This window comes from Brettanomyces bruxellensis, chromosome 6 (assembly GCF_011074885.1).
Source record: "Brettanomyces bruxellensis chromosome 6, complete sequence".
Lineage (NCBI taxonomy): Eukaryota > Fungi > Ascomycota > Pichiomycetes > Pichiales > Pichiaceae > Brettanomyces > Brettanomyces bruxellensis.
Genome location: NC_054687.1, coordinates 948,242 through 973,834, shown reverse-complemented (window position 1 = coordinate 973,834; position 25,593 = coordinate 948,242). Strand labels below are relative to the sequence as shown.

The window sequence follows — 25,593 nt, the reverse complement described above, 5'->3', positions numbered from 1 at the left end:
GAAATTTGTCAGCCAACAGACGGGCTTTAGGATGGAGGATATTCTTATGGCACTGAATTTTATGAATACTTTTTATGTGAATGGGAAAAAGAGACCTTACTCAGAGTACTGCCTCCAGAACTTAAACGAGGATGACGACTGTGTTTGCACCGAGGAAATAAAACAAGACAATAAGCAGACAATCTTTGGCTACGACGGATATAATCTTTTCATTGACAAATCAAGGATGAAGCAATGGGTTGTAGACCATAAAATAAGCGATAGCCCAGTACTAAAAAAAGAGTATTTAATTTTATACTAAATTGAAGGACAAGCGATCGTTATAGCATGAATGCGTATACTTTTCTATAAAAAAAAAAAAAAATGATATATGGAGTTAGAGGTGTTCAGCCAGTTAATCCTTAAATATACTTTGAATTTCTTGAATCCTCTTCTTTCTTCTTTCCTCATCGTTCAAGGTTAGTGCTTCACCTAAACGGTTTTTCTTAGTTTGAATATCCAACATTCTCTCTTCTATACTTCCCTGCATGACGAAACGAACCACTTTCACGCTCTTTTTCTGACCAACCCTGTGCAACCGGTCTATAGCCTGAAATTCTACCGCATTGTTCCAGTGAGGATCTAAAAGAAATGCCTTGGAGGCAACCGTGAGATTTAAGCCAACACCACCCGCTCTCAAGCTAAGAAGTAATATTGAAATAATAGACTTCTTCGCATCACATTCCTTTTCAAAATTAGTAAGGACCTTTTGCCGTTCTTCCATGCTTAAGCGTCCATCAAATTTATAAACCACAAACTCTGAACCATAATTGGCAAGTTCTTTTTCTATTATGTCCAAAAAACTTGTGAATTGAGAAAACACTATTACATGATCACCAGGTGACTCTTCTCTTATTTGGTCCAAATGTGAAAGAAGTGCATTCAGCTTCGATGACGTTCCATAAGGGTCAAACGGTCTAACTGTGTATTGTCTATCGGAATTAGAACTGCCAACCTGAGTTAAAAGCATGTCTTGCGATTGTTTAGTCAACTGGACACCCAAATTCTTTGGAACAGTTTTAAAAAGACGATTTTTCTTTATTTCTGCTCGACACATCGGACATAAAACCTTTACATTGTTTGAGTGTGAGTTCACATTAGATACTTCCTCGGTACTATATTCGGTCTCTAAAATGTTCTGATGTTGCTCTTGAAAGTCAAAATGCTCTTTCAAGCAGGAGGCACAGAAGCAATGCTTACACTCTGTAATAACACAATTCCGTGGGTCGATGGGGCCCGTGCATATTGAACATTCAATACCATCAAAATTTGGATACAACTTGTATATTTCTGTTTTAGTGTGCTTCATTTCCTCTAAACTCATTCTCCCCGCTACCTCTTTTTGCTCTATACTTTTTATCATCGCTAAAGCCTCTTTATCTTCTTTGCTTATAATGTCATTTCTGAGACTCATGCGATCCTTGAATGCTTCATTTTCCCCAGATGCATCGCCTGTATCTTGCGTTTTAATCAAATCGATATGATCACACACCTGACGTAAACGGAGCAACTGCGTTAATATCGACGAGTAATTTTTTAACAACAGTCCCTTCCTGAAATTTTCGTTAAATGTGGTAACTGCTCTTGCCTTTAACCAATTATAAAGAATTTCCTCTTTTTCATTAAACTTGAGTTTCTCAAGGACAACCTCCTTAGGTGGTAGCTCAACAAGAAGCTTACCATTTCTTCCTCTCTGACCTTTTGTGCGCCTCAAAAGTATGGGATCAAGGATAGATTTCAACAAAGTAAAGGCAAGCGGTAAGTCTTTACCAGTGTCGAAAGGAGCAGTAATAAAATGCTTCCAAAGAAAATGGTTTGACCAAGGTTCGAAGTTAAGAAATCGAATCAACGAATACAAGTCTTCCAATCTGTTGACAATGGGGGTACCAGTTAAAATCCATTTTCGCCTAGCGCCAAGTGCATAGATAGCACGGGCTGTTTTAGTCGATCTATTTCGAATTATATGACCTTCATCAAGAATAATTCTAAAAAAATCAACTGAGTATAAGCCCTTCGATGTGTCCTTACTTTCTATCCTAGACCACTCACTTTGAACTATTCCGTATGTCGTTAAAATCACGGTTGGTGCTTTTGAGTTATTGCAAAGCAAATTTGGTAAATCATCAACAATGTTTGTACCATAATACACGAAGCAGTGCTTCTCAACACTGCCATTTACACGAGTGAACTCTTTATCCCACTGTGACAACAATGCCATAGGGACCACAATCAATGTGGTACCCGAAGCATAACTTCTATTTTCTGATAATTGGGACTGAACATCAGTAATGTGAGTGTCGTATGGGCACGAAAATATCAATGAGAGGGTAGTTATAGTTTTACCGAGTCCCATCTCATCAGCCAAGATACCGCCCACACAACCTGAATTGAGAGTCGGTCTCTTGAATGAGCAAGAACCATCATATAAATTTATATAGAATGATCCTTCAAATTCTCCTTTAAGCACCTCGTATTGCTTTAGATTCTTTGGTACTGATGGCCACTTATACTCTCTATATAGGGGGTTGATAGCCTTGTCAATATCATTTTCACTTTTTGATAAGTTACCACCGGCAATTTTTTTGTCTTCGTTTTCCCTGTGAAGCATCCAGCTAAGTCCATGCTTCTGGTATGGCCGGAGTTCAAGATTGAAGTCTGATGGGGAGGTTTCTGGCCATTCATACTTTATTGCCGCTGATTGATTGGTCCCATACAAATCTTTGATTTTATTCATGGTGAACTCATTTGAATTTAAATCCTCTTGATCATCATTTCCGGAATCCGAGAGATCGACAATTTGGGCATTTTTGACTCCTCCACTTCTAGGAATAGCAGGCGTACTGATTCCAACTCTACGGAACAAGTCAAAGATTGAAGTACGTTTCCTGATGGTAAAAGCATCTAAAGATTCGTCTTTTGATTTAAGATGGTTTCCCTCTGAATATTTCAAAGCATGTAAAAGATTCTTGTTGGAATTATCAGATTGGGAAAAAAGAACCGATTCAACAAAGCAATGCACTTGCATGATGAATGTATCACCAATATGCATTATTCCACCTGGAAAGTAATATGGCTCTAAGGTCACATATAGAATATGTGCTCTTAACAAAGGTCCAAGACACACTGCAACATCTTCGTTTACACGTCCAATTTCTCTTAAGGCTCTACCTGTTTCGGCCAGCTTAATATACACAACATTATCGTTTGTTTTGTGGACTTCAAATATGAGATGGCCATCACCAAATAAAGACGAGCTCACGACTGTACGCGTGCACCAGCAATCAACATCAAAACTTCCAATGTATTTTCGCCAATTATCTGATACATCTCCTGCTGAAGACACACAAGAATCATCGTTAGGTTCTTCGGATATAGTTAATATGCTCGTTGATGGTTTAACATTCATTGCAAGTTTCTTTTTTTTCACAATGTTGCTATCCAGAAGACTTGGAGCCTTATGCTTACGAGAACTCACGTTTGTGAAGGGCGACAGTTTGTAATAGTCAGGATTGTCTAGATATGCGTTTGTTGCCTCGGCAAGTGGACTATCGGAGCCTTTGTAGTCATCAAATAATTTTTCTAATATTGGAGTTGATATCCCCCTGAATAATGATAGCATGCCTTTCTTGAAAGATGCAAAGGCAGAATCATCAGGAGAAGAAGTTACATCATCTATGACAATAGGATCATCTTGAGTTGAAGGAACGGAGGATGGACTCACCACAGTTTTCAGTGAATGATCAAAGAACGGACTCCGTTTCATTGATGCTAATATATGCCAAAACTCTATCCGATTAACAAGATTATCTAAGTCTACATACTTCTATTGCACACCATGTACTAAATGGAGGGTGGAATCAATTGAAAAATTCTGTCTGCATGTATTTTTTTTTTTTTTTTTTTTTTTCATTTCGCGACGCGTCGGCCATCCTTAGAAATGCCAACCAGAGCATTCAAGGCGGTGCACAATTTTTGAGTCTTATCATGGATTTAACAATTGCAATACAGACAAATATGCGTGATACGAACAGACAGTTAACATTTTTATAGAGACGTAATATAATACAAAGAGAAGTGACAAGATAGAAATAGAAATACATTCGATAGGGCATAAAAATCGGATAGTCGTCGAGCTAGAATAAATAAGCCACAGATGTGTATTTCAGAAACATTAATAGGATGGAAGACGCGCTAGTAAAATAGGAAGGAGGACAGAATAAAAAAAAAGAACAAAAAAAAATAGAAAACCGTAAAGCAGTAAACCAAAGTAGGTAATAAAAACACACACACACACAAACGGCTAAATCAAACGCAGCAAAAAAGAACAAGAGCAGAAAACAAAGTGGCGCCAAGTACATGGTAACAGAGAAGAAATAAAAAAAAGGTAGAAGTAAAGAAACCGAAGAGAGATAAAAAGTATACCTTTGATACCGGCGACAGTAAATTGATAGATGACTTCAAAAGTAAGCTTTCAAGCAAACATTCCATCCAATTCGGCCAGTGAAACATTCTCCGGACTTTCTATATCCTGATTCAGGAATCCAGAACGAACAGTTTCAAGCCATTTGTTACTAATTCGTGGAGCTTGAGACTCTTCTGCCTTGGATCTAGCAGAAGAGCCAACTGCAGAATAAAAGTTACTCAAAGCAGACACACGGAGAGCAGCAACGGCAGCAGAAGCGCCCGGAGAATCGGCGATAGATTGCTTTCTAGGAATGCGAGGTGTCATTGAAGCTGCAGTTAACTTGTTGGTCCTTGGTCTTTTCGATTGGATGAAACTCATCGATTTCGATCTTTTGCTCAAAGTAGATGGAACAACAACTGTAGTAACAGAGGAGCGACGACCCATATACACTTCATCTTCTTCATCTTCCTCAGAGTCGTTCATTAGACTCAACCATGGATTGGCTGATGAGGGCGAAGCAGAGGAAGAAAGTGATATATTTGCTTCTGCTTCCTTCGTGGAATCAAGAGGAACACGACAGGTGTTTAATGAGGCGGTGACAGGGGCTGAAGAGTATGGAACCGACAATTGAGGCATCTTTAAGGAAAGAACGGCATCTTGGAAAGGAGACTGTTTCTTGAAATAACCAACTCCAGGAGCCAATGGTGGATTTCTATCACCGCCTCTAAATGGAGATGAGATGTGATCCATATTCACATCAGTACTGCTGCCAACAGAGCTGTTAAGACTGGCCGGAGTTCCAATAGAAGCAGGTGAGGCTGATGACGATGGGCTAGCTTCAGACATGCTTTGAGCAATTTCAGCCTCCTTAATACTTTCTTTGAGACGAAGTTTCTCGATGGCATGGTGAACAAACTCTGGATAGTTATCTGCAAGCACGCCACGATAGATGTATAACATTCTTCTTGGGGAAGTGTTTGCCCAAACACGTGACAGGGCATACTTCATCCTTTTATCACCTTTTTCAATCCTCTTCACGTAAGCATTCAGCTTTGCCGAAACGAGGTTTGAAGTCTTCGACGATAGGTTGGCCATTTCTGGATGCTTCTTTATAAGAATATCACAAATGTGTTTAACGGTCATTCCGTTACCATCCGTATCCTCATCGTGTAAAATTTCGAAAATTGCCATCAGAACATCATCACTTAATGAAGGATGTGCCGTTGGACGAACTCTCTCTCCTTGAAGTGGAACATTGGATGCAATACCAGTCGCATGGTTTATTGTACGTGGCTTCGAAACTTTTCTCCTCTCCTTTTTCTCTTTCTTTTCTTTCTTTGATGAATTCTTCTTGTAATGTTTGTGCATATGAGTATGCGAGTTAGGGCGAGAAGCGGAGCTCTGTGAATCGAAAGGCTTCTTTTTCTCGACCTTGTCCGCATTCAATGTGGAGGACACAGGCTTTACGAGTTCCGACGGATCTGCCACCGAAGTTGCAGCAGTCGACGGGTCGATCGACTGCGTCGATGAAGGAGTCGAAGATTGCTCGCTCAATGAATCAATACCCACAGCGACAGACGTTTGTAATGGTAAAGAGGACTGAACCGTAGTCGTTAAACCAGACATAATGATGCAAAGGAAACCGTTGAGATAAGAAAAACTGCGAGAAAAAAGATGTTAAAAATGGAACAAAAAAGATGAATAAAAAACAGATGGGATAAATCCTTAACAGGTCGTCAAAAAGTAAATATCAAATAGGTTGAAACGAGGTCTGTTTCAAACTTAGTCCAAGTAAGAGCAAAGCTGTACCTAATATGATAATTGCTCTAAGACGGTGAAGTAGAACGAGGGCAACAACAAGGATCTACACAAAGTCGGAAGCTTAGAATTGTGCGAAGGCCGTCAACGTTCAGAAAGATGATGAACTCGGGTTCGGATTGTTTAACACGAAATTCAGGGGCTTGCTTTGTGGCTCAAAGATGAAAGCTTGAGTAATTCAATTTGATAAATACTATTTAGCTCTATGAACTAGAAGAAGAAGAAAATCAAAATTAGTATGTTGATCTGGCGAGAGCTTAATTAAAACTAGCGGAAATGCGACCTGTACAGTCAACCATGAAGCAAGGCAGTATTTTAAACCTCAGACATCATCTCCAGTTTATCAGTAACGACAATGCTTGCCCCTATCTTAAGTATGCAAATAATATCATATCCAAGGTATTTTTTATTTTTAAATTTTTTTTTTTTGGGAAAATCCTGATTTAACCTAGATCTAGGATTAAACTTCATTCTTTGACTTCGGTATGTAACAAAGGATCATAACTTCGGGTAAAGCTTAGAAATACGCATTTGACAGCATGGTGAATGATATTATAAGAATGGATTTCACTTGACGAACTAATACCTACCTATAAGCTTTCAAATTGAAAAATGAAGTATATTCAACAGAAGTGGAAACAGTAAGAAGTAAACACCCAAACTTGTGGGGTTGGATTTCTGATGCTTTTGGTGATTTGCAAAGGCAAAATACCACTGGATAGTGCTTGTAAGCAACGCTACCAGGAGAAACCAATATTTGAGTAACGAAGATCAAAAGTTGATATCAATAGTCAATAATAATAATTAACAATACCTTGATAAGAGAAAACGTGAAGAACGTAGTAATTAGGCCTTGCACGTCGCGGGGAAAAATTTCCGGGGTATTGGCCGCGAGGTGTCTGGTGTAGATTATCGTAGAATTTTAAGCTATGACTCAGAATTTCATATTCACTATGCGCGACAGAAAGAAATATTAAAATTTTAGTGCTCGGGATAAGAGGTGTCCGATAATAAGGCAGTGCTAAACTCAAGATGGGAAAAATTTAGACTTCTTTACTGGAGGTGTAAGGTGTACATTATGGTCCCAAACAGGGTAAACGAGAGATAGCGACTTCAAATAATAAGAACGACATACAAGAATTTACTTATCACATAGCGTAGCTTTTGCGATAAAGCCACACGATAAATTTACTAAATTGCCATTGGTAATTAAAATTTTTTTTCTTGGTTTGTACACTTGTAATCAGCCACATAAATAAGAGATGAATTGAATTGCAATAATTACTTGGATAACGATAACTAAGAGGTATATTAAGTTGTAGATGGGGATAGGATAATAGTAGTTGACAATGTTAGAAGTAAATATTTTCTTAGTCGGTGTCCGGCTTTCATTGAAGCCATAATTTCAACTTCTCCTTATTTAATAAGGTCGATCGTACGAATCCTAAAAATAAATGTCTACGGCGGCCAACTTTTCTTGTCTCAACCCCGCAGAACCAAAAAATCAAATGCAAAACCATCCCGTTGCTTACAACTTAGACTACACCGCCCAGATTTCATGATCCAGTGGGCTTGTTTCATGCATGCGAGGAGGAGAGGCAAATAAGGGCAAATTTCCTGAAGATGTGTAATTTCAAGTTTTGCAATACCAAGATCATTAAATACAATTCATTTCAAATAAAGTCAATATTGCTACTAATCAGTTGGCGTTGACATTAACAAACACTACCTATTTAGCCAGAACATACACTGAGTCCTGCTTTCGGCTAGAAGTACTATTTATATAGGAGAATGTAAACTTCGAAACAAAAAAAAAAAAATAGAACAAATAAGCGGCTGTGTACCTTTTTTTTTTTCTGGAGATCACCGAGGCTTCTATTTTCAAAAATAGGAGCGGGACCGATTTGACAATCCAAAGGTGGAATCCAATTGTAATCAAACATATTACAGACTACAAAAAATTAGCTTTGTTAATTTACTAATTAGTAAATAAATGATAATACACAAGCATTAATATCGCCGACACTATGGTGCTATTCAGCGCCATCATTTAAAGTTCACTTATGGGCGAACCAAAGCCTTCCTAAAGACAGTTAAAGGAATAGGATAAGTTAATGAGAACTCCGGATAGTGAATTTCAACAATTATATTTAAATCATAATTTGATCGAAGAACGAGGCTAGAAGAAGAGAAAGTAATCTGTAGTGCAATACTTTCAATAAGAGGCTGGCTGGGCTTTGCTAATTGTTCCTAAGCAAATCCAACACTAAACTAGACAAGGTGTACAAAACAATAGTGATAATAGTGACAACAATGCAAAGCGACCTTCACTTACCGGCATTTTTATGCCGAACGCCGCGAACATTTGTATTCTGAAAGGAAGAAACCAATCAGATTATGTATTTCTTTCTTTTAGTTACCGAGAAGACTTTCAAAGTGACACAAAATATTGGAAAGGAACCTCCTGAAACGGAAAAGAACAAAAAACATCTTTGTATATTTTTTTGACAAATGGCTGTAGCGTACAAGTAGTCACTGACTGAACAATAATGTCTTATTTGATAGACGTAGGTGCCACCAGCGAAACCTGGATAAGACCGAATAAGATAAGTGAGTGATCATAGAAATAAGATGTGCCTTTATACGGTATGGTAATGCTAAATAATAAATATTTTTTATCTCTGCTCTGTGAGATCCTCAAAAGAATTTTCCCACTATCTTTTCACGAATTTCTGGTTGCATTATTGGGCAATTCCTTATCTAACAAAAATATTGAGGAGATACGATATTGGCGGTGAAAGTTGTCTATTCATGCGGCACACATTACTTAAATATCAGAACATTTAGACATCTTCGGGGCAACAATCAATTGCAAATGGGTGTACTATATTAGGTAAACATTTCACATTAAATTTATCGTCGTTGTCGTTTAATTTTTGTCTTCTGACCTGAGTTGATAATAACTTAAGAAATTGGCACTAGTGCGCAAGAAGTCAAATTTAGGAATTTTTTTTCCAAATTATTCAGGGTCGGAGAGCTATTGTTTCGCTAGCAGCTAGCAATATAGAACAATAGGATTTTGCCCCAAAAAAGACGAAAAGAGCTAAAGCCTTACTTGGAGTAACATAAGTGGGTTCTTATCTGATCACATATATAAAAGTGAAAGTACAAGTCTTTCAAATATTTATTTTTCCAACCGACGTTTATTCTATTCCTCTTTGACATAGGAACACAAACCTTTTAATTCTTCTCTTAGAATTAAGAGCAACCAAAAATGAAGCAATTAGAAGCTGTTAAATCCCTTCACGCAGTTCAATCTTTGCGGCAGGAGCTTTCAAGTGTTACTTCGATTGATCCTGAGGTCCAGGCAGACTTGGATGCACATCCAGAGGAAAATCTCATTTTTACCGAAAGAATCCGCAGGAACTTCCATAAATTTGTTAAGAAGGTGACGACAAAGGAAGGTTTGCTTGGCCATTATGATTATTCTTATTTATTCATCCCTGCAGTCCCATTTGTCAGTAAAAAGCCAAGAACACAACCGTTCTTTGGCCTCCACGATGACATGCCAATATTTCTTGGTCTGCTTTTGGGTCTCCAGCACTCATTGTCCATGCTAGCAGGTCTAGCTACGCCTCCAATCATGATTTCTGGTTTTGCAAATTTGGATACCAAGCAGGAACAGTACTTGGTGTCTGCTTCTCTCATGGTTTCCGGATTCTTGTCAGCAATCCAGATTACTCGTTTCCACATTCCAAAGACACCATACTTTATTGGCACTGGTATAATTTCTGTGGTCGGTACTTCTTTTGCTACCATCACTATTGTGACTAAAGGCTTCCCTATGATGTACAAGACTGGATTCTGCTCAACCGATTCTAAAGGTAACGAGCTTCCTTGTCCCGACGGATACGGTGCATTAATCGGTACTTCTTGTGTATGCGGTCTTCTTGAAGTCGTCCTTTCTTTCTTGCCACCAGCTATTCTTCAGCGGATATTTCCTCCTGTTGTCACTGGTCCAGTTGTGTTGTTAATTGGTGTTTCTTTGGTGGAGACAGGTTTTGAGGATTTCGCCGGTGGTTCTGGTTGCATGAGTTCTGGAACTTGTGCTAAAGGACTTCCTTGGGGTTCTGCTCAATTCATTGGTCTCGGTTTCTTGGTTTACGTCACCATTATTTTCTGCGAGAAGTGGGGTTCTCCGATTATGAAATCCTGTGCTGTTATCTGCGGTTTGTTGGTTGGCTGTATTGTTGGTGCAGCTTGCGGATATTTCACACACGAAGAAATCGATGTTGCTCCTGCAGTTACGTTCGTCTGGGTTCATACATTCCGATTGAATGTGTATGGTCCTATGGTTCTTCCATTCTTGGCATGCTATATTGTGTTAATGATGGAAGCCATCGGTGATATTACTGCCTCTTCGGATGTCTCCAGATTGGACATTTCTGGACCTTTATACGAGTCACGTATCCAGGGAGGTGTTTTGGCAGATGGTTTCAACGGAATTCTGGCTGGTTTGATGACGTTGCCTCCACTTTCCACCTTCGCACAAAACAATGGTGTTATAGCCATCACTAAATGTGCCGCAAGAACTGTCGGTTACTGGTGCTGCTTTTTCCTTGTTATTATGGGTATCTTCTCCAAATTCGCTGCAGCTTTGGTTGAAATTCCAAGTGCTATCTTGGGAGGAATGACCACGTTCTTGTTCACATCTGTTGCCGTCTCTGGTTTAAAGATTATTTCTACAATTCCTTTCACTAGACGTGACAGATTTGTGCTTACATGCTCTCTTATGTTTGGTTTGGGTGCTACACTTTTGGGTGACTGGTTTGACAATGTCTTCACGTATAGTGGTGACAACAAAGCTCTAGAAGGTTTCTTGAATGCCATTATTTTGGTTATGGAGACTGGTTTTGCAATCGCCGGTTTCATTGGTGTTATCTTGAACTTATTTATTCCACAGGATCTAGATGAAAATGATGAGGCTGATCATCTAATTGATGAGGAAGTTGTTGAAAGCTCTTCAAACAACGGAATTTCCAGCTCAGACGAAAAGAAAACCGATAAGGGTGTGTCTGTTGTACAGAAAGTCTGAGTGAAATTACATTTTCGAGTTTGGGGTGTCTCCAAATTTTTTCATTTTATACATTTCTACTTTATTCATCCTGGTTTGTGCTTTAATTCTTTCGTCTATTTTAAAAGAGTGAAAAAGGCTGCGAGGTCTTGCATATTCTAATTGGCTATGTATCCTTGGTCGAATTCTCTATCTTATTTTGGTGTGATGCCGCTTCCTTATTATTTAACCAAGCTTCGTATTCCCTTTTCCTTTTTCCTTTATTTATAGCTCTTCTATGCTTTTTACTCTTTAAATGTATCTGATATTGGTCCCCAACAAAAACTAACGGCTTCCCATCTTTATCGAGGCAATGATCACAAGTATGATATACCCATTTACTTCTATCAAACGCTTCTTTCTTCTCTCGTATTAAATTCGCATCTGCAAGACTTTCAGGAATTTGAGGAACAGATTCTTTCACTTTCTTGTTCTTCAAAAACTGCTCAACAATAACTTGTGCTCGTTGCTTCACATTTTTCGACCATAATGACAAATCGGTAGCATCAACGACATAAATCTTGCCAAAATGACACCAATTATGCTCTGCCTCAGATGAAAGGTCTGGAATCAAAGTGTTTTTAATCCATTTGACCTGCTTTTTGGCGTACTGTTTAGTTCGCAACTTCATCTGATTGCAACATTTGACAAATAACTCATCCTTGAGAACGTCCTCCTGAGATGTATCCAATAATACGTGCTTTCGGTTGGATGTCAGATAAGGCATAAATTCTTTAAATCCAATGACTTGGAAGCAGCCTTGATCCATTTTGGGCTTTGGCTCTGGAAGAGAACAGTAATAATCATAAAGCTCGGTCAACTCCCTTAGTGCACCACTGTTCATCATTTTATCCACTCTTTTATCTAACCGTGGTTCTAAAACATCTTTCTTTGAGTAGACCCACAAGAATAATGTGTTATATCTAAGTCTCGAGTGAAACTTCTGCTGCTTTTGCTGATCTAAATATATTTGATTAGCAGTATTTCCAGTACGATAATAAATTTCCAATGCTCTTTTAATTCGTCGCACATCATGAGGATGAAATTTCATCGCCACGACGGGATCGTATTTAACGAGTAGATTATGCAGTTGCTCAGGTGAACTTGTACTCAATATCTTTTTCTGATCCTCTGTCAATAACTTTTTTTTGAACTCATCTGGACTATCACCTGAGTCTACCGTTTTATTTAGAAAGAGAACACTTTGCAAATAGTAATGTGTTCCACCCACCAAAATCGGGATTTTACCTTTCTTATGAATTCTTTTGATAGCTTTAAAGCATTCTTTCTGAAATCGGTGAATATGATATTCCTCGTCCCAATTAACATGATTTATCACGTGATGAACTATACCATGTCTTTCATTGATCGGTTGTTTATTTGTTATTTCAGGTAATCCCTTATACATTTGCATGGAGTCGGCATTGATGATCTCTCCATTGACTGTTTCCGCCAAATAAACACCAAGATCTGATTTACCCACTCCTGTGGTACCTATAATGGAAATAATGGGCTTGGGCTTGCGCTTGAATATTGAGAGAACGGAACCCATCAGACGTTGCCAAATTACCATACGTATAATATCAAGTGTTGCATTATTGCTGAGAGCATATGATTTTGCACTGTAATGTTTTGGATAATAAGATATATCTTGAATGTGATGACATTTCATTATGTGGGGTCCCGAAATTGAAAAAAAAAAAAAAAAAAAAAAAAAAAAAAAAACTTTCAGTAGAAAGAAAAATTTCACATCCCTAAATAATGCATTCTTCCGGTTGGAATCGATACTTCTGCGCAGACCTTTCAGAAGAATAGTACCGTTTAGATTTCACCAATTTATTTATGCGTGAACAGCCAGAAATTAAAAGAAACATAGTTAATGAGAACTGGTGGAGAAATGGAAAACAAATTGCAAAGCAAGAAGTTAGAAGCAAAAACAGCAGAGGCAAAGCCAGATGCTGTCGCTAAAGATAAGCATTACAAACAATCTTTAAAGCCATCAGAAGTGCCAAATATACGAGATACAGAATCGTACATGGGTTCAGAATGGTGTGGAATATTTGAAGTGGATGTTGATTTTAAGCAGGAGCACTTCCTGCGTGCTATGAAGAATCTGATTAAGAATCCAAACATAAATTCCACGGTTATTTTGCGATCTGATACATTAAAAAGATTTAAATATGACTATGATACAGATACTCCACTTGAGGGCCAGGAACCAAATTTGGAGAGCTGGTGCAGAGAGAGACCAGAGGAACTTATTGTGAATACGGAAGAGGACGGAACTGTGCTTACAAAAAACTTGCAAGATGTCGATGTTAGGAGAGTTCCGATCAACCCGGCTTTTAAACCAAGACTGGAAACTGTGAGAAGAATGATTCCAAGAAATCCCGCCAAGGATTATATCATAAATCAAACATGTTTGATTCTGGAAAGTGGAAATGAACCTGGAACTACGGCGGTTTTATACAATCCTCATGTTTCTTGCTCCGAGGACATTCCTTACTATCTTCCTCCAGTGAAATCTATTGCTATTCTTTATAGGAAAGGTAAGCTTTCAATACATTATCTAACTTTTACCAAGGAGTCTGCGGGAAATCTTCGTTGTATGGAACCTACAGAGAGACCAATACGGATAGCATACAGACTTCTGCATACTGCTAAAAAGCATTCAACTGGTGTAATGAATGGCTACACAAAAAGAGTGAATCACGATCGTGTCATTTCAAAAGAGGTGTTTCAAGACCGATATATTACGCTAAAGCAGAAATATGCTAAGACGCTTGTTGATGGATGGAAGGAGAAAACAGATCCAAGAAAGCATGTATTTGAAGATATTGCAATTGCTGCCTTTCTAATAGAGCTGTGGAAGAAGATATACAAAGCGAAGCAGGATTTTCAGTTTAGAGATCTAGGTTGTGGAAATGGCCTATTGGTCTACATCCTCACAAAGGAGGGGTATCATGGATTAGAATAGATGCCAGGGCCCGTAAATCGTGGACTTCATATCCGGAGGATGTCCAAGAAAAGCTCAAAGAACAGGTTATTGTTCCATCTGTTCTTCTAAGACCTCATCCTGATATCAGGAAGAACTCTCCGGAGATGAAAGATAACGGCAAGGTGTTTAAAGTGCCGATTAAACTAAAGCCACAATATCAAGGCAACAGAAAACTTCACTCTCAACCTACATATCCATTTGGTGAGGGGATCATTCCAGGAATGGTTCCGGCAATTATACCACCGCTTGGTACGGCAACTCCGTTACAAACCTTCGATAACAAAATTGAGATGGTGGAATGTTACAGTAGTGCAGAGCTTTTATCATCTCCGAAAGTGAACACTGCTGAATTTCCTCAGAATACATTTATTATTGGAAACCATGCCGATGAGATAACATGCTGGATTCCATTGCTAGGATACCCATTTATGGTAATTCCATGCTGCTCGCACAACCTGAATGGAGAGAAGATCAGATACCCGATCAACAAAGCAAGACAAGAAAACAGTAAAACACTTTCTTACTCTTCAACCTCACGTTATGCTTCTTTGGTGGACCACGTTGAAGATCTTGCTGGAATGTGCGGATGGAAAGTTGAAAGAGAGATGCTAAGGATACCATCTACAAGAAACGCAGCCATTGTCGGATATGAGCGGAAAAGCGAGTCTACAAATTCAATATATGATATAATTGCCAGGGAAGGAGGTGCCGATCGTTGGGTTGAAAATACTATGTCATTGACCAGAAGAGCTCCGAGAAATCATTGATTACATACAACTTTCTAATTTTACTAAGCCGAATTAAGCATTAAAATAATGGTTAATATTACATTTCTATGCAAGTAAACTAAGTATTTGTAAAGCGAGCGACCCTCTCATTTCTTTGCAGTAGCTAGACCCTTCAAGTCAATATTTTTAACTGCGTTCTTAAGCTTCATCTGAAATCTCTTATTGCTCTTCACACTTTTTTCGTGCTTCTTTTTATCCTTTGGCTTTGTAACTTTTCCAGCCTTCTTACTACTCTTCTTACTCTTCTTTTCAAGCTCACGATTCTTCTTTTCCTCTAATTTCCTCGACTTTCCTTCACGAACCTCACGCTCCCTACCATAACTGAATCCATGATGATTTCCATTCTGTGATTTGCCACCTCTCCTACCTTCTCTATGTTGCCTTTTTGGATCAGATTCTACACCATTGGCTTCATCTCTTTCTCTCTTTGCTGCCCTCTTGCTGTTCGATATTTGCTCTAATCTTCTCTTTATAACGTTAGCATTTTCTATAGCAAATTCAACCACAAGTCTCTTCCTTTTGATAAGTTTCTCACCTTCAGCTATCTTCTTTTCTTCATCGGTTAAACTAGAAAGGATCTCATCAGCGGTAACTTGATGAGCATTCAGCCATCTCAATGCCATCAATGCTGATCTATGGTCTCTAAATTCCAAGAAACCATAACCCCTAGATCTTCCGTATTCCCCACTTCCTTTGATCTCATTAATGATCTTTGATTGAACAACCACACCATGCTTACTCTTCACCTTACCAGACTTCCGATCCTCGGGTGTAATTCCCATCTTTTCGTCAATCCATTCAGCATGCTTCTTAGACCGATCCAATTCCTCCTTATTAAGAGGATGCCTTTTACCATCTTTCACCTCCTTGGCAAACTCAACGATAGCTTTTCTTCCTAATGCCTTCAATGCCTTATCGTTCACTGCACGGGGAATATTACGAATGGCAAGTCTTGTCATTGAAAGATGCAAACTTGGATTGCTATTAAGCTGCTGAATACGTGCCTTATAAGACTGTTCTCTAATTTCCATATCTGTCGTTGATAAAAGATCTGCCAACTTTGATTCTGGCGCTATTCTACCTTCATTAAGAAGGAACAAACGCCTTTTATCACGCTCATGGGGCTCTCTTCCAAACAATTCAGCTCTAGCTTTGGCATGTCTTTCCGTAAGCTTTAATGCTGATTCTCTGTCAACTGCTGGAGCAATTTGCATCACTCTGCCTTCAAAAACATAAAATGGTGACACATCATCGGGAAGTAAAACCGAATCCTTTGGAATTTCGGGAGCATTCAACAAGCATTCTTCATATGGCTGCTTATTCTCAAATGCAACAAATGCTGTACCCTTTGCAAGACCTGTTTCCTTATCCATGACCGGAAGAGCGTACTTGATATCTCCCAACTTCTTGAAATGCTCCTCTAGAGCCTCTTGTGTGGCATCGTATGGTAAGTTTCTGATGAATATGCAATACTTCTCTTGTCTGTTTTTCTTCACTCTAGGTTTTTTACTTGCCTGCTTTTCCTCATTATCTTCTGGCTCAAAGTTTATCTTCTCATCATCTTCAGCCTCTCCTTCTTTACTCATATCGTCTTTATCATCTGATTTCTCCTCTTCTGGTTTCTCTTCATCTGATTTCTCTTCACTTGGCTTCCCATCTTCAGCTGTTTCCTTTTTATGGGCTTTTCTTTTCTGCTTCTTCTCAGCGGCCAGATGCTTTTTTTCTGCCTTCATCTTCTCCCAATGATTTTTGTCAATAGCAAGAGCAACGGTTACTCTTCTTCCCCCTATCTTTAATCCCTTACTACCTTCAACGGCTTTCAAGGCAGCAGCATGCTTCGACATTGTCACAAACCCAAACCCAGACATCTTACCACCATTCTTTCTGGGGATGCACGAATCTTTAATCGTTCCGTATTTTTTGAACAATTTTGAAAGTTCATTGGCATCACGAACAGACCAAGGTAGGTTCCTCACAATAATTTTGGCAGTCTTCACTCTCACATTTTCCTCCTCCCTGGCTTCCGTCGATTTCATATTTTCATGCTCTTGAACATCATTGTCTTTGCCTTTTCTTGCTCTTCTTTTTGCAATATCAACAGAAAGTAGTCTGTTGCCAAACTTGGTTTTCTTGGATTTCTCTAGGGCGGTCACGGCATCATCATCAGATTGAAAAGAAACAAAACCAAAGCCACGACTGCTTCCCTCTTTATCTTTGACAACCACTGCATGCTTCACTGGAACAAATTGGGAAAAAAATTCGGATAAAGTGTCATTTGTAGCATCATTTGGGATTGATCGCACAAACAATGTTCTCCGATCCAAACTTGGGTCTCTAACCTTTTTAGGAGACACAGTCGTTTCGACTTTTGGAGTCTCCGATATTTTCTCTTCAGCTGGTTTAGCTTCTTCAGTCATCCTCGAGGAAAGATATGGAATTCGTGTCTTGCTTATCAAGATGGTCAGCCAATAGTATAGATTAATTATGTCTGATCTTGAGACTAAAATTTTTCAGATTCAAAGGACCTGGGGAAAATTTTTATTTTTATTTTATTTTTATTTCATTTTTATTTTATTTAATTTTTTTTTTCAACGAAACATTTCGCGCCTGCCTGATTAAGAGACTTTCATCTCTAAAAGAAACGATGATGAGAACTGTTTATGTTTTGTTTATCATTAAACAAACATTTTTTTTTCGCGTTTCATCAATTCTATCTAAGCGACACTGTATACCAAAACACTGCTATATAATAATAATCTAGATGCCGAAAAGAAGCCGGAAACATCAGAACCCTGGTATATTGTCAAATTCTTATGTCCCACCATTGGAACCTCGAGTATTGGTAAAAGAGCTTACGAGATTATCCACAAAGTCTCTTTATAATATTGTTGAACTATGGCTAGCTCTTCCAGTCACACAACCATTGCTCACGACGCGGCAAAAGAGGAAAGGGAAAACTCAGGCAGATATTGTTAAAAGTGCCAGGGAAATTTTGAAGATGCTCCAGAACACATCGTCATCCAAGAAAAGAAAACTAATAGACAGAATCATGGTTGATTTTTATCCAAATGGCTTAAACACACTTCAACTTGCACAATTGGATATACAGTTGATGATAGAGAAGCCCAGGTTATACAGCTGGGTTTATTCCACCGCCAAAATTGCCAAGCAGACTCAATCTGGCGACGAATTAAAGGATTCATTACAGGATTTCATATTGTCATTAGACGCACAATCATTTCTTGATCACATCATCAAGAATCTATCAAACCTTTATCTTACACACATATACATCTCAAGACATCCTGAACTTCCACTGATAATCATCCGAATACAAATGTACGAGTACACACATCGAAAACACCACAAACGAGCACAAACAATCACTCATCATGGTAAGCGAAAGAACCCTGATATCATATCGAGAAAGCCATACTACTTGGCAATACCAACAAGCTCGCCAAATATTATACACTCAGCTTCAAATGAAGACGATCTAGCTTCGAAGCTAATTCTTCAGGCTGTCGAAATAACACTCTCAACAAGCTTCCGCCAGGTTCGGTTGATGAAAAACAAAAATCCTCCTGTCAAGACTCTCGAAGCAATGAATATATTGACCGGAGTATCCCGCCATGGAAATATGCTGGGAAGCTGGGCACCATATGCCGATGGAATTGTTGATATCGGACCATTAGGTGAGATTGAGGATCATATTCTTCTCAATCCGGGCATTACAGGAAGTTATGACGGCAAAGAAGCATCTGAAAGGGAGAACCGTAAAACAATTGCTGCACTCCGCTTCAAGGGAACAACAGGAAGTGCTCCAAATGAAAAATCATACTCAGGGAAAAAAAATAAACCTGACACAGTTAATGATGAAGACAAATCTGAAGATGATACAGAAAAAAACGAATATGCCTCGGTGGTTCCTTTACAAACAGGTGAATTCTTTATTCAAAACACATTGAAGAAAAAGAACAATTCCGAAATGCCTCCAAGTGTCAGGCTTCGACTTTTTGGGAATGATATCTTTGCCGGATTGCACGAGTTGGCAGTAGAAGGAGTAATAGACCCAGTTAAAATACCGAGCTGGCTTACAGGAGAAGAAGGACTAAACCGTGGCATCATAAGCAAAGGTCAGTTTACAAAAATCGAGTAGAAGATATCAGGTGTGGTTTATTCGCTTTCCAGTTTGTATTTTCTCTATCCAAATCTTCTTGTACCATTTATAGATTCAATACTGTCCGTCACCAAGCGGAGATGTGTTTGGCTTTTCGCAAGAGGTTTTATTGACTCTAGAAGCTCCACATTTCTCTTCTTGGACACTTCATTGACAGCTTCCCGGAAGTTATCGCATTCTAAATAGCATCTGGCCTTTTCTTTATAACTGAGCTCAGAGCAGAGTGATATATACATATCAGCCTGCTTTTTGTCACCAACAGCAAGTAGCTTTGCGTAAAAGGGAACGTATCCAATGGGCGACTTCTTAAATGTTGCAAAATCATACAACTCACGTCTTTTCTGTGGAACCACTGCAAGTGTATTCAACACTTTGTAGTAGAACTGCTTTTCGTCTACCTTGAACTTTTTCTGCAACTTAGCTGCTTTTCTGATGTTAACCAGACAAATTCTCTCAATCGTCTTCATGACCGGTTCATACTTTGAAGTAGGGATACTCTCCTGATTGTAGAGTTCTGCCTGGTATTCAATTAATGCTGTCATATTTTTCAATGCTTCTCCTTCAAATAAGGTAGACTTGGACCGCAGTAGCACCCTGGAAGCCTTTAAAAGATCAGCCTTTCTTGATTCTAGAGAAGCACCCGACTTATCCTTCCGTACAAACCGTTGAAGATCAAGAATAGCCAACCCAGGAATATAATCATCCTGATAATAATAGTCATATAATATGTGATCATCAATCTGCGAGAAGTTCTCTTTAAATACTCCTATTGCGTTTGTCTTACCATCCAGGAGTTTAAACAGTCGAGTGAAGTTTGTCTTACTGTACAAATAAAGCAAAACGTAGCAAATTGAATCCACGTCAGCATCTGCATCCGCCTTTAAAAGAGCATACTCATCCTGCTCCATATTGAGCAAAAGTGGAATTGCTCTCGAGGTCTGCTCTTCCTGATTAAGTAGTTTAACGCTGAGTTGCCCTCTTCCCTCCTGATAAGCAACCATAGCCAATTCTGCAAACGATACATGCTTATTCTTAAGTCTGTCAATTATTACAGATGCGAGCTTCTTCTCGGACATATCAGGGGATGCTCTAATCTTGGCCGATGCCCAATGTAAGTAAATATCATCCTTTGAGATATCCAAGGCATCTGCTATCTTGATGCACAAGTAGTGTAAGTCTCTAAGAAGAAGAAGCCTTAAGATATAGTTCACGCCAAGCTTTGCATACTGTGAATATGTGAGGAAGATCCCAATCTCAGGCTGTCTAAGTACATTCAAAATCCGGAGCACGGTACACATATGGACAAATTTATCGGGATTATAGAATCTCAACGAAATCTTTCCTAGTGAAGCAGCTCTAAGTAACCTCTTCTGCCAGTAAGGCTCAAACTCCTCAGCTGCAGCATCAATACATCCATCTATTGCTTCTTCTAGGTTATCTGCAATAATTTCAATGTTCTCATTGGCTCTTGGGGAGTGATTATCAAGTAAATCCACTGCATCCAAAAGAATTGCACTTGGTGCAGTAGAACCAATCTTGAACACATTGGAGGTTACTTTAGAGACTCTGGATATCAAACCAAGAGTGCTGTCCGTTAAAAAAAATGCGCCATCCTCTTCAGATCTTATTACAGATCTTGAATTAGTGTAAAAGCTCAAAATATCTTTCGTGGGCCCGATCAACTTCAATTCATCTGGATATGAAATCACAACCGCATCGTTTCCACACCAACATATTTCTGATGGTTTCATTGGTGTATCTAGCTTCTGGACGTTTAGAGTGTGCTTGAAATCTGTGGTACATATAGTAATTTCCCCTTGCATGTACGAATAAAGTGCAATTAATTCATTATTTGGAGACACCGCCATTAGGCTGTAGGAACACTCCCTGTCAACTGATTCCGTTAAATCTGGTGATGCCTGATCCCAGATACAAATCTTTTCTGATATGGAGGCAGCAACTCTTAGTGTTCCATGATTTCTGGAATGGGGAATTACCACCCAGGAATGTATATCAGAAGCAGTAATCTTTAAATCCGATATCTCGTCATCTGATTTGGCACTGTTAAGAGTGAACCCCGATGGATTATCAAAGTTTGTAATGAAATGGAATTCCCCATCTGAAGCCATAGCTGCAAAAAAGTCTGTAAAAAACTGAGCCGAAATTATGTCGCTATTGGATGAAATATCGTATTCGTCAAAGTCAGACTTGATATCATGATAAATTCTGTATTTTCCGGAATTCAGAACTATAATAGGACAGCAATCATGCGTCCAACCTATGGATACAACCGTTCCAATAGAATTTAACCAGGGGATCGAGTTTATTGGCGTTCCAGAGGCGGAAAAGATATCAATAGAGTATGCTTGTTCATCGTGCTTTAGTGACACAACAGCTATGTAGCATCCATTTGGTGCAATTGAAACATTGAAATCAGATGAGCTTATATATGATGCTGGCCGGGATGAATCTGTATCCCATTGCATTTGAAAGCATTCCCTTGAGCGATAAAAAACATCCTGAAGACATTCCCAGCCCAAGCTTGGATTAGACGGCATGTTCTGTATTTTAGAATGCTGAGCAATTCAGAATTTCACCCGATCTGAGTAATGCTATAACGTCAACTTTGGAAATGTATTATTGTTTTGAAATATCTTAGAAATATCTTATATAAAGAATCTGTACTTGTTATTTGCTTTTTAGAGGGTAACCCAATGCTATGTATGCGAAGATAGCGGTCAATAAGAATGAATATTCAAGGGAGGAAAAAAAAAAGCTCAACTTCAAAAAAAAAAAAAAAAGAGGTAGATCATTTCGATCTACGATAACGTAGATATGGAACTTAACTATGCTCATTGTGAGGTGTCAACACTATTACATAAATCCTTTAAAGTGTCACACAGTTGCATCTAATTAGAAATACAAAAAGAAGGATATAGTCCGAATTTAGCTTGATCATGTCCGACTCAGATCTGGAAGAACCATCACCTTATGTTACGCTTATATCTAGTGATGGATACACATTTCAAATTACTCGAGAAGCAGCAATGGTGAGCGGGACTCTCAAGGGAATGCTCAATACATCATTTCAGGAATCGTCAACAAGTACAATAAAGCTTCATGAGCTAGATTCGCAGCTCCTTGAGAAGGTTGTCGAGTATTTATACTACAATCTCAAGTATAAGGACAATGTGAATATTCCAGAATTCGATATTCCCACTGAGATGGCATTGGAACTGTTAGTGGCGGCAGATTTTTTAGATGTTTGATATTACGGCGATACATTTTACGACTCAAAAATATAGTTATGAGGTAGACAATAAAAAATATTCAGAAGTGTCAAATTAAGCAACAGTTTGCATCGGGTTAAGCATGACTAACTCAGCTGACTCACATACCTACTGCTTCCAGCTCTGATTACCAAACTTCGAGTACAAGGATGGATTATACGCGGATGGTGTGCTGTAGAAGTCCGTGTTCTGGTCAGAATTAATGTTGCTTCCAGGATTTATGCTTCCAAGATTTGTGCTTCAGGATTTGTGTTTCCCAGATTTGCGCTTCCAAAATTAGCATTTGTTCCAGGCTTTGATGGTAAAGGGGGTGGTCTGGACCTCTGCGAAGATGAATAAGGTGCCTGAGATGGTGGAGTATGCATAGCAACGGCAGGTTGTCTATATGAAGAAGTAGAAGAAGAGGAAGAAGCCCTGCCAAACGATCCACGAGGTGAAGCTGCATTTTGTGATGAAAAGCTATACCGATTCATGCTTTGCCTGAGAAGCTGCTCTTCGGTACTACTTCTGGCTTGTATACTTTGTACGAATCTATTTCCCTCGTTTGCCCGTTGGCCGACGTACTTCTCAATTTTAAACTTCAATCCTTCAGCGAACTTAAACAGCTGCTTGTAGAAAGGGGCCGCTTGCTCACATCCTTGAGAATAGGCTTTCCAGGAGTCATAGGCTGCCAAATAGGCGGCTGTTTTGGCTTGCCTGGTCGTGCTTTTCTTCTCATACTCCTTCATTGCACTTTTAACTGCTTTATCATCCAACACAGATGCCATCAACTGCTTTATCGAATTGATGAGACTGGTCTGCTTGTCTATAGTGTCAGCTATACGCTCCTGGTAGGGGTTGAACTTCTGCAACTCCTCGTTGAACACACCCTCAAAGTCATCTTTATCCTTATTCAACACCAACACATTCGATATGTCGTCATCTCTGACTGCCTTCTTCAAGTCAGTCAAAGTGTTGTCTCTTTCTTTTTGGAGACGTCTTAGATCCTGGAGCTTTGAGTTCATTGCCTCCACTTTCTTTTTGGCCCCACCTAAGTCCATCTCACCACTGTCATCCAAGTCCAAAAGAGATATCTGCTGGGAAAGTTGCTCTTCCTGACTTTTGCAATCTTTTCCACTCAAAAGAGCAAGAAATTTTGGATTCGTCGGCCCAAGACTGAGTTCGTCGATCTCTGTTTGATAGTGCTCACGCAGCATGCTGATCTTTTTATCTGAATCACCTGCATCCTTCAAAGACTTCTTTGCCTTCTCCAACTCCTGCTTCAACTGCATAATCTCTGAAGGATATTGCTCCTGAGTGAATTGCGATCCATACTGTGATCTGAGCCCGGTGAAACGAACATCATCATCTCTGAGAAGCTGTTCGCATCTTTTTAGAGTATCATCAACGTCAACCCTAAGTCTATTGGCACCCTTTAAACTGATCGACGAGCCAGATATCTCGGAAGATATGGCGAGTATACGTGGATCAACATCATCACTTTCAGAGTCCCCGTTATCCACAGAATTTGACCATTGCTCCGATCTAGATCCATCACAAATCTTTTGCAACTCAGTGAGCGATTCCGGAAGCTTTAAAAACTCCAAGGCAGACGTGAATTCTTCCTTGGCAGTGGCACAACAATCATCCTCATCTCTAAGAATCTGTGCTTTCTGCTCTGAGTATAAGGACGACTTCTCATGGACACTCATCGGTATGATGTTTTCAAACAGATCATGACCAACCATCTCATCCACTTTCTGCTCGTTTAATGGTATCTCTTTGCTAGCATTCAGAGGCTTAATGGTCGAAAGTGAGGCTACAGCTGGCATATTTTGATGATAAATGAAGTCATTGTCCTTGTCAAGCTGCTTATAATCGGCTTTCACCGTATCAGTATGCTCTTTCAACAATTCCACAATCTCGTAATCAAAAGACGGATCAAATGCACCATATGAAGAGAGTTTATCCTCTGCTGCCTTGAGGTTCGCCAATGCATTGCCATACTCTTCATTATCACTCTCCACTTTTGAGTTGTAATAGTAGGCTAACGACTCATAATACAACTGCTTGATTTTGCAGTAGTCGTCCTGCTCACTGGGGAAGAATTCTATTCTAATTGTGAGCTCCCTAACTCCTCCATAAAGATTAGCTGCGCTTTGGGCTAATTTTGAGCACAACGAATCCTTTAGAGTGGCACCACTATCCAAATACTTTAATAGGAAGGCCTCTTGTGCCTGTGCAAGCATCAACTTTGAGAATGCTGCAACCGCATCCACATTCATGTCATCGGAAGGTGCATGCATAAAATTCTCTTTAATGTAGGAAAATATACCTGCGGCTTTTTGAAATGCCGAATATGCGGCTTTCAGGTCATCCTTGGAAGAATCGGCTCCAAGCTGCGATAGCAATGCTGCTAGATTGAACAAGACAGATGCCTTTTCAAAGGCAACTGAATGCTGCGATATCTTTTTTGAAGGTTTGAATGCGTCATGCCATGTAAATTCAATCTTTAAAAGATCCATCGGGACCCGGAGCTCAAGAAGTTCCAATTGACCATAGTATCTATACAAAAGATTCTTTGCAATGTCATCTTTGTCTGAATGAACGATATCTGTGCGTAAATTGTCAAATTTGCGAACTGAATCTTCGTAATTGGAAAAGGAGCCATATATTTGCGATAAGAATGCTTTCAACGGATGCACCCAATCAGTGGGTTCAGCCTTTTTCAGTGGAACCGTGATGAACTTCATTATTTATTATGAAAAAATTGATCGTTTATATATTGATAAAATACATATACTTTGAAACACAACAAACACTACACTAATCATTCGTATGGCTGGCGACTCAATTCCTATTCTATTTTTTTTTCTCAATCTGATTTCTTCGAGCAGCTAAATTATGTGCTTTTTTATATTGGCTGCGTGCCGATAAGCTAATAAACGATAAAGAATAACACTTTTACATATCTTTTGCTGTA

At 39.1% G+C, this 25,593-nt stretch overlaps 10 protein-coding genes across 10 annotated transcripts; 4 read left to right on the top strand and 6 right to left on the bottom strand.

Moving 5' to 3' along the window:
• Nucleotides 1-394: 394 nt before the first annotated feature.
• BRETT_003857 (uncharacterized protein) lies at nt 395-3,802 on the bottom strand (the record flags this gene model as incomplete). The annotated part of the gene is made up of 1 exon (XM_041282360.1): nt 395-3,802. The coding sequence occupies one exon, from the start codon at nt 3,800-3,802 to the stop codon at nt 395-397; it is 3,408 nt and encodes a 1,135-aa protein (XP_041136199.1).
• A 708-nt stretch (nt 3,803-4,510) lies between these two features.
• On the bottom strand, nt 4,511-6,070 carry BRETT_003856 (uncharacterized protein; the record flags this gene model as incomplete). Its single annotated transcript, XM_041282359.1, has 1 exon — nt 4,511-6,070. One exon carries the CDS (start codon nt 6,068-6,070, stop codon nt 4,511-4,513), a length of 1,560 nt encoding a protein of 519 aa, XP_041136198.1.
• Nucleotides 6,071-9,536: 3,466 nt separating this feature from the next.
• BRETT_003855 (uncharacterized protein) lies at nt 9,537-11,357 on the top strand (the record flags this gene model as incomplete). The annotated part of the gene is made up of 1 exon (XM_041282358.1): nt 9,537-11,357. The coding sequence occupies one exon, from the start codon at nt 9,537-9,539 to the stop codon at nt 11,355-11,357; it is 1,821 nt and encodes a 606-aa protein (XP_041136197.1).
• A 145-nt stretch (nt 11,358-11,502) lies between these two features.
• Nucleotides 11,503-12,948, bottom strand: BRETT_003854 (uncharacterized protein; the record flags this gene model as incomplete). Its single annotated transcript, XM_041282357.1, has 1 exon — nt 11,503-12,948. One exon carries the CDS (start codon nt 12,946-12,948, stop codon nt 11,503-11,505), a length of 1,446 nt encoding a protein of 481 aa, XP_041136196.1.
• Nucleotides 12,949-13,254: 306 nt separating this feature from the next.
• BRETT_003853 (uncharacterized protein) lies at nt 13,255-15,140 on the top strand (the record flags this gene model as incomplete). Its single annotated transcript, XM_041282356.1, is given in 2 exon segments — nt 13,255-14,333; nt 14,348-15,140. The coding sequence occupies 2 exon segments, from the start codon at nt 13,255-13,257 to the stop codon at nt 15,138-15,140; spliced, it is 1,872 nt and encodes a 623-aa protein (XP_041136195.1).
• A 107-nt stretch (nt 15,141-15,247) lies between these two features.
• On the bottom strand, nt 15,248-17,578 carry BRETT_003852 (uncharacterized protein; the record flags this gene model as incomplete). The annotated part of the gene is made up of 1 exon (XM_041282355.1): nt 15,248-17,578. One exon carries the CDS (start codon nt 17,576-17,578, stop codon nt 15,248-15,250), a length of 2,331 nt encoding a protein of 776 aa, XP_041136194.1.
• A 344-nt stretch (nt 17,579-17,922) lies between these two features.
• BRETT_003851 (uncharacterized protein) lies at nt 17,923-19,320 on the top strand (the record flags this gene model as incomplete). The annotated part of the gene is made up of 1 exon (XM_041282354.1): nt 17,923-19,320. The coding sequence occupies one exon, from the start codon at nt 17,923-17,925 to the stop codon at nt 19,318-19,320; it is 1,398 nt and encodes a 465-aa protein (XP_041136193.1).
• A 44-nt stretch (nt 19,321-19,364) lies between these two features.
• BRETT_003850 (uncharacterized protein) lies at nt 19,365-21,899 on the bottom strand (the record flags this gene model as incomplete). The annotated part of the gene is made up of 1 exon (XM_041282353.1): nt 19,365-21,899. The coding sequence occupies one exon, from the start codon at nt 21,897-21,899 to the stop codon at nt 19,365-19,367; it is 2,535 nt and encodes an 844-aa protein (XP_041136192.1).
• A 399-nt stretch (nt 21,900-22,298) lies between these two features.
• Nucleotides 22,299-22,610, top strand: BRETT_003849 (uncharacterized protein; the record flags this gene model as incomplete). Its single annotated transcript, XM_041282352.1, has 1 exon — nt 22,299-22,610. The coding sequence occupies one exon, from the start codon at nt 22,299-22,301 to the stop codon at nt 22,608-22,610; it is 312 nt and encodes a 103-aa protein (XP_041136191.1).
• Nucleotides 22,611-22,849: 239 nt separating this feature from the next.
• BRETT_003848 (uncharacterized protein) lies at nt 22,850-25,363 on the bottom strand (the record flags this gene model as incomplete). Its single annotated transcript, XM_041282351.1, has 1 exon — nt 22,850-25,363. One exon carries the CDS (start codon nt 25,361-25,363, stop codon nt 22,850-22,852), a length of 2,514 nt encoding a protein of 837 aa, XP_041136190.1.
• Nucleotides 25,364-25,593: the final 230 nt, after the last annotated feature.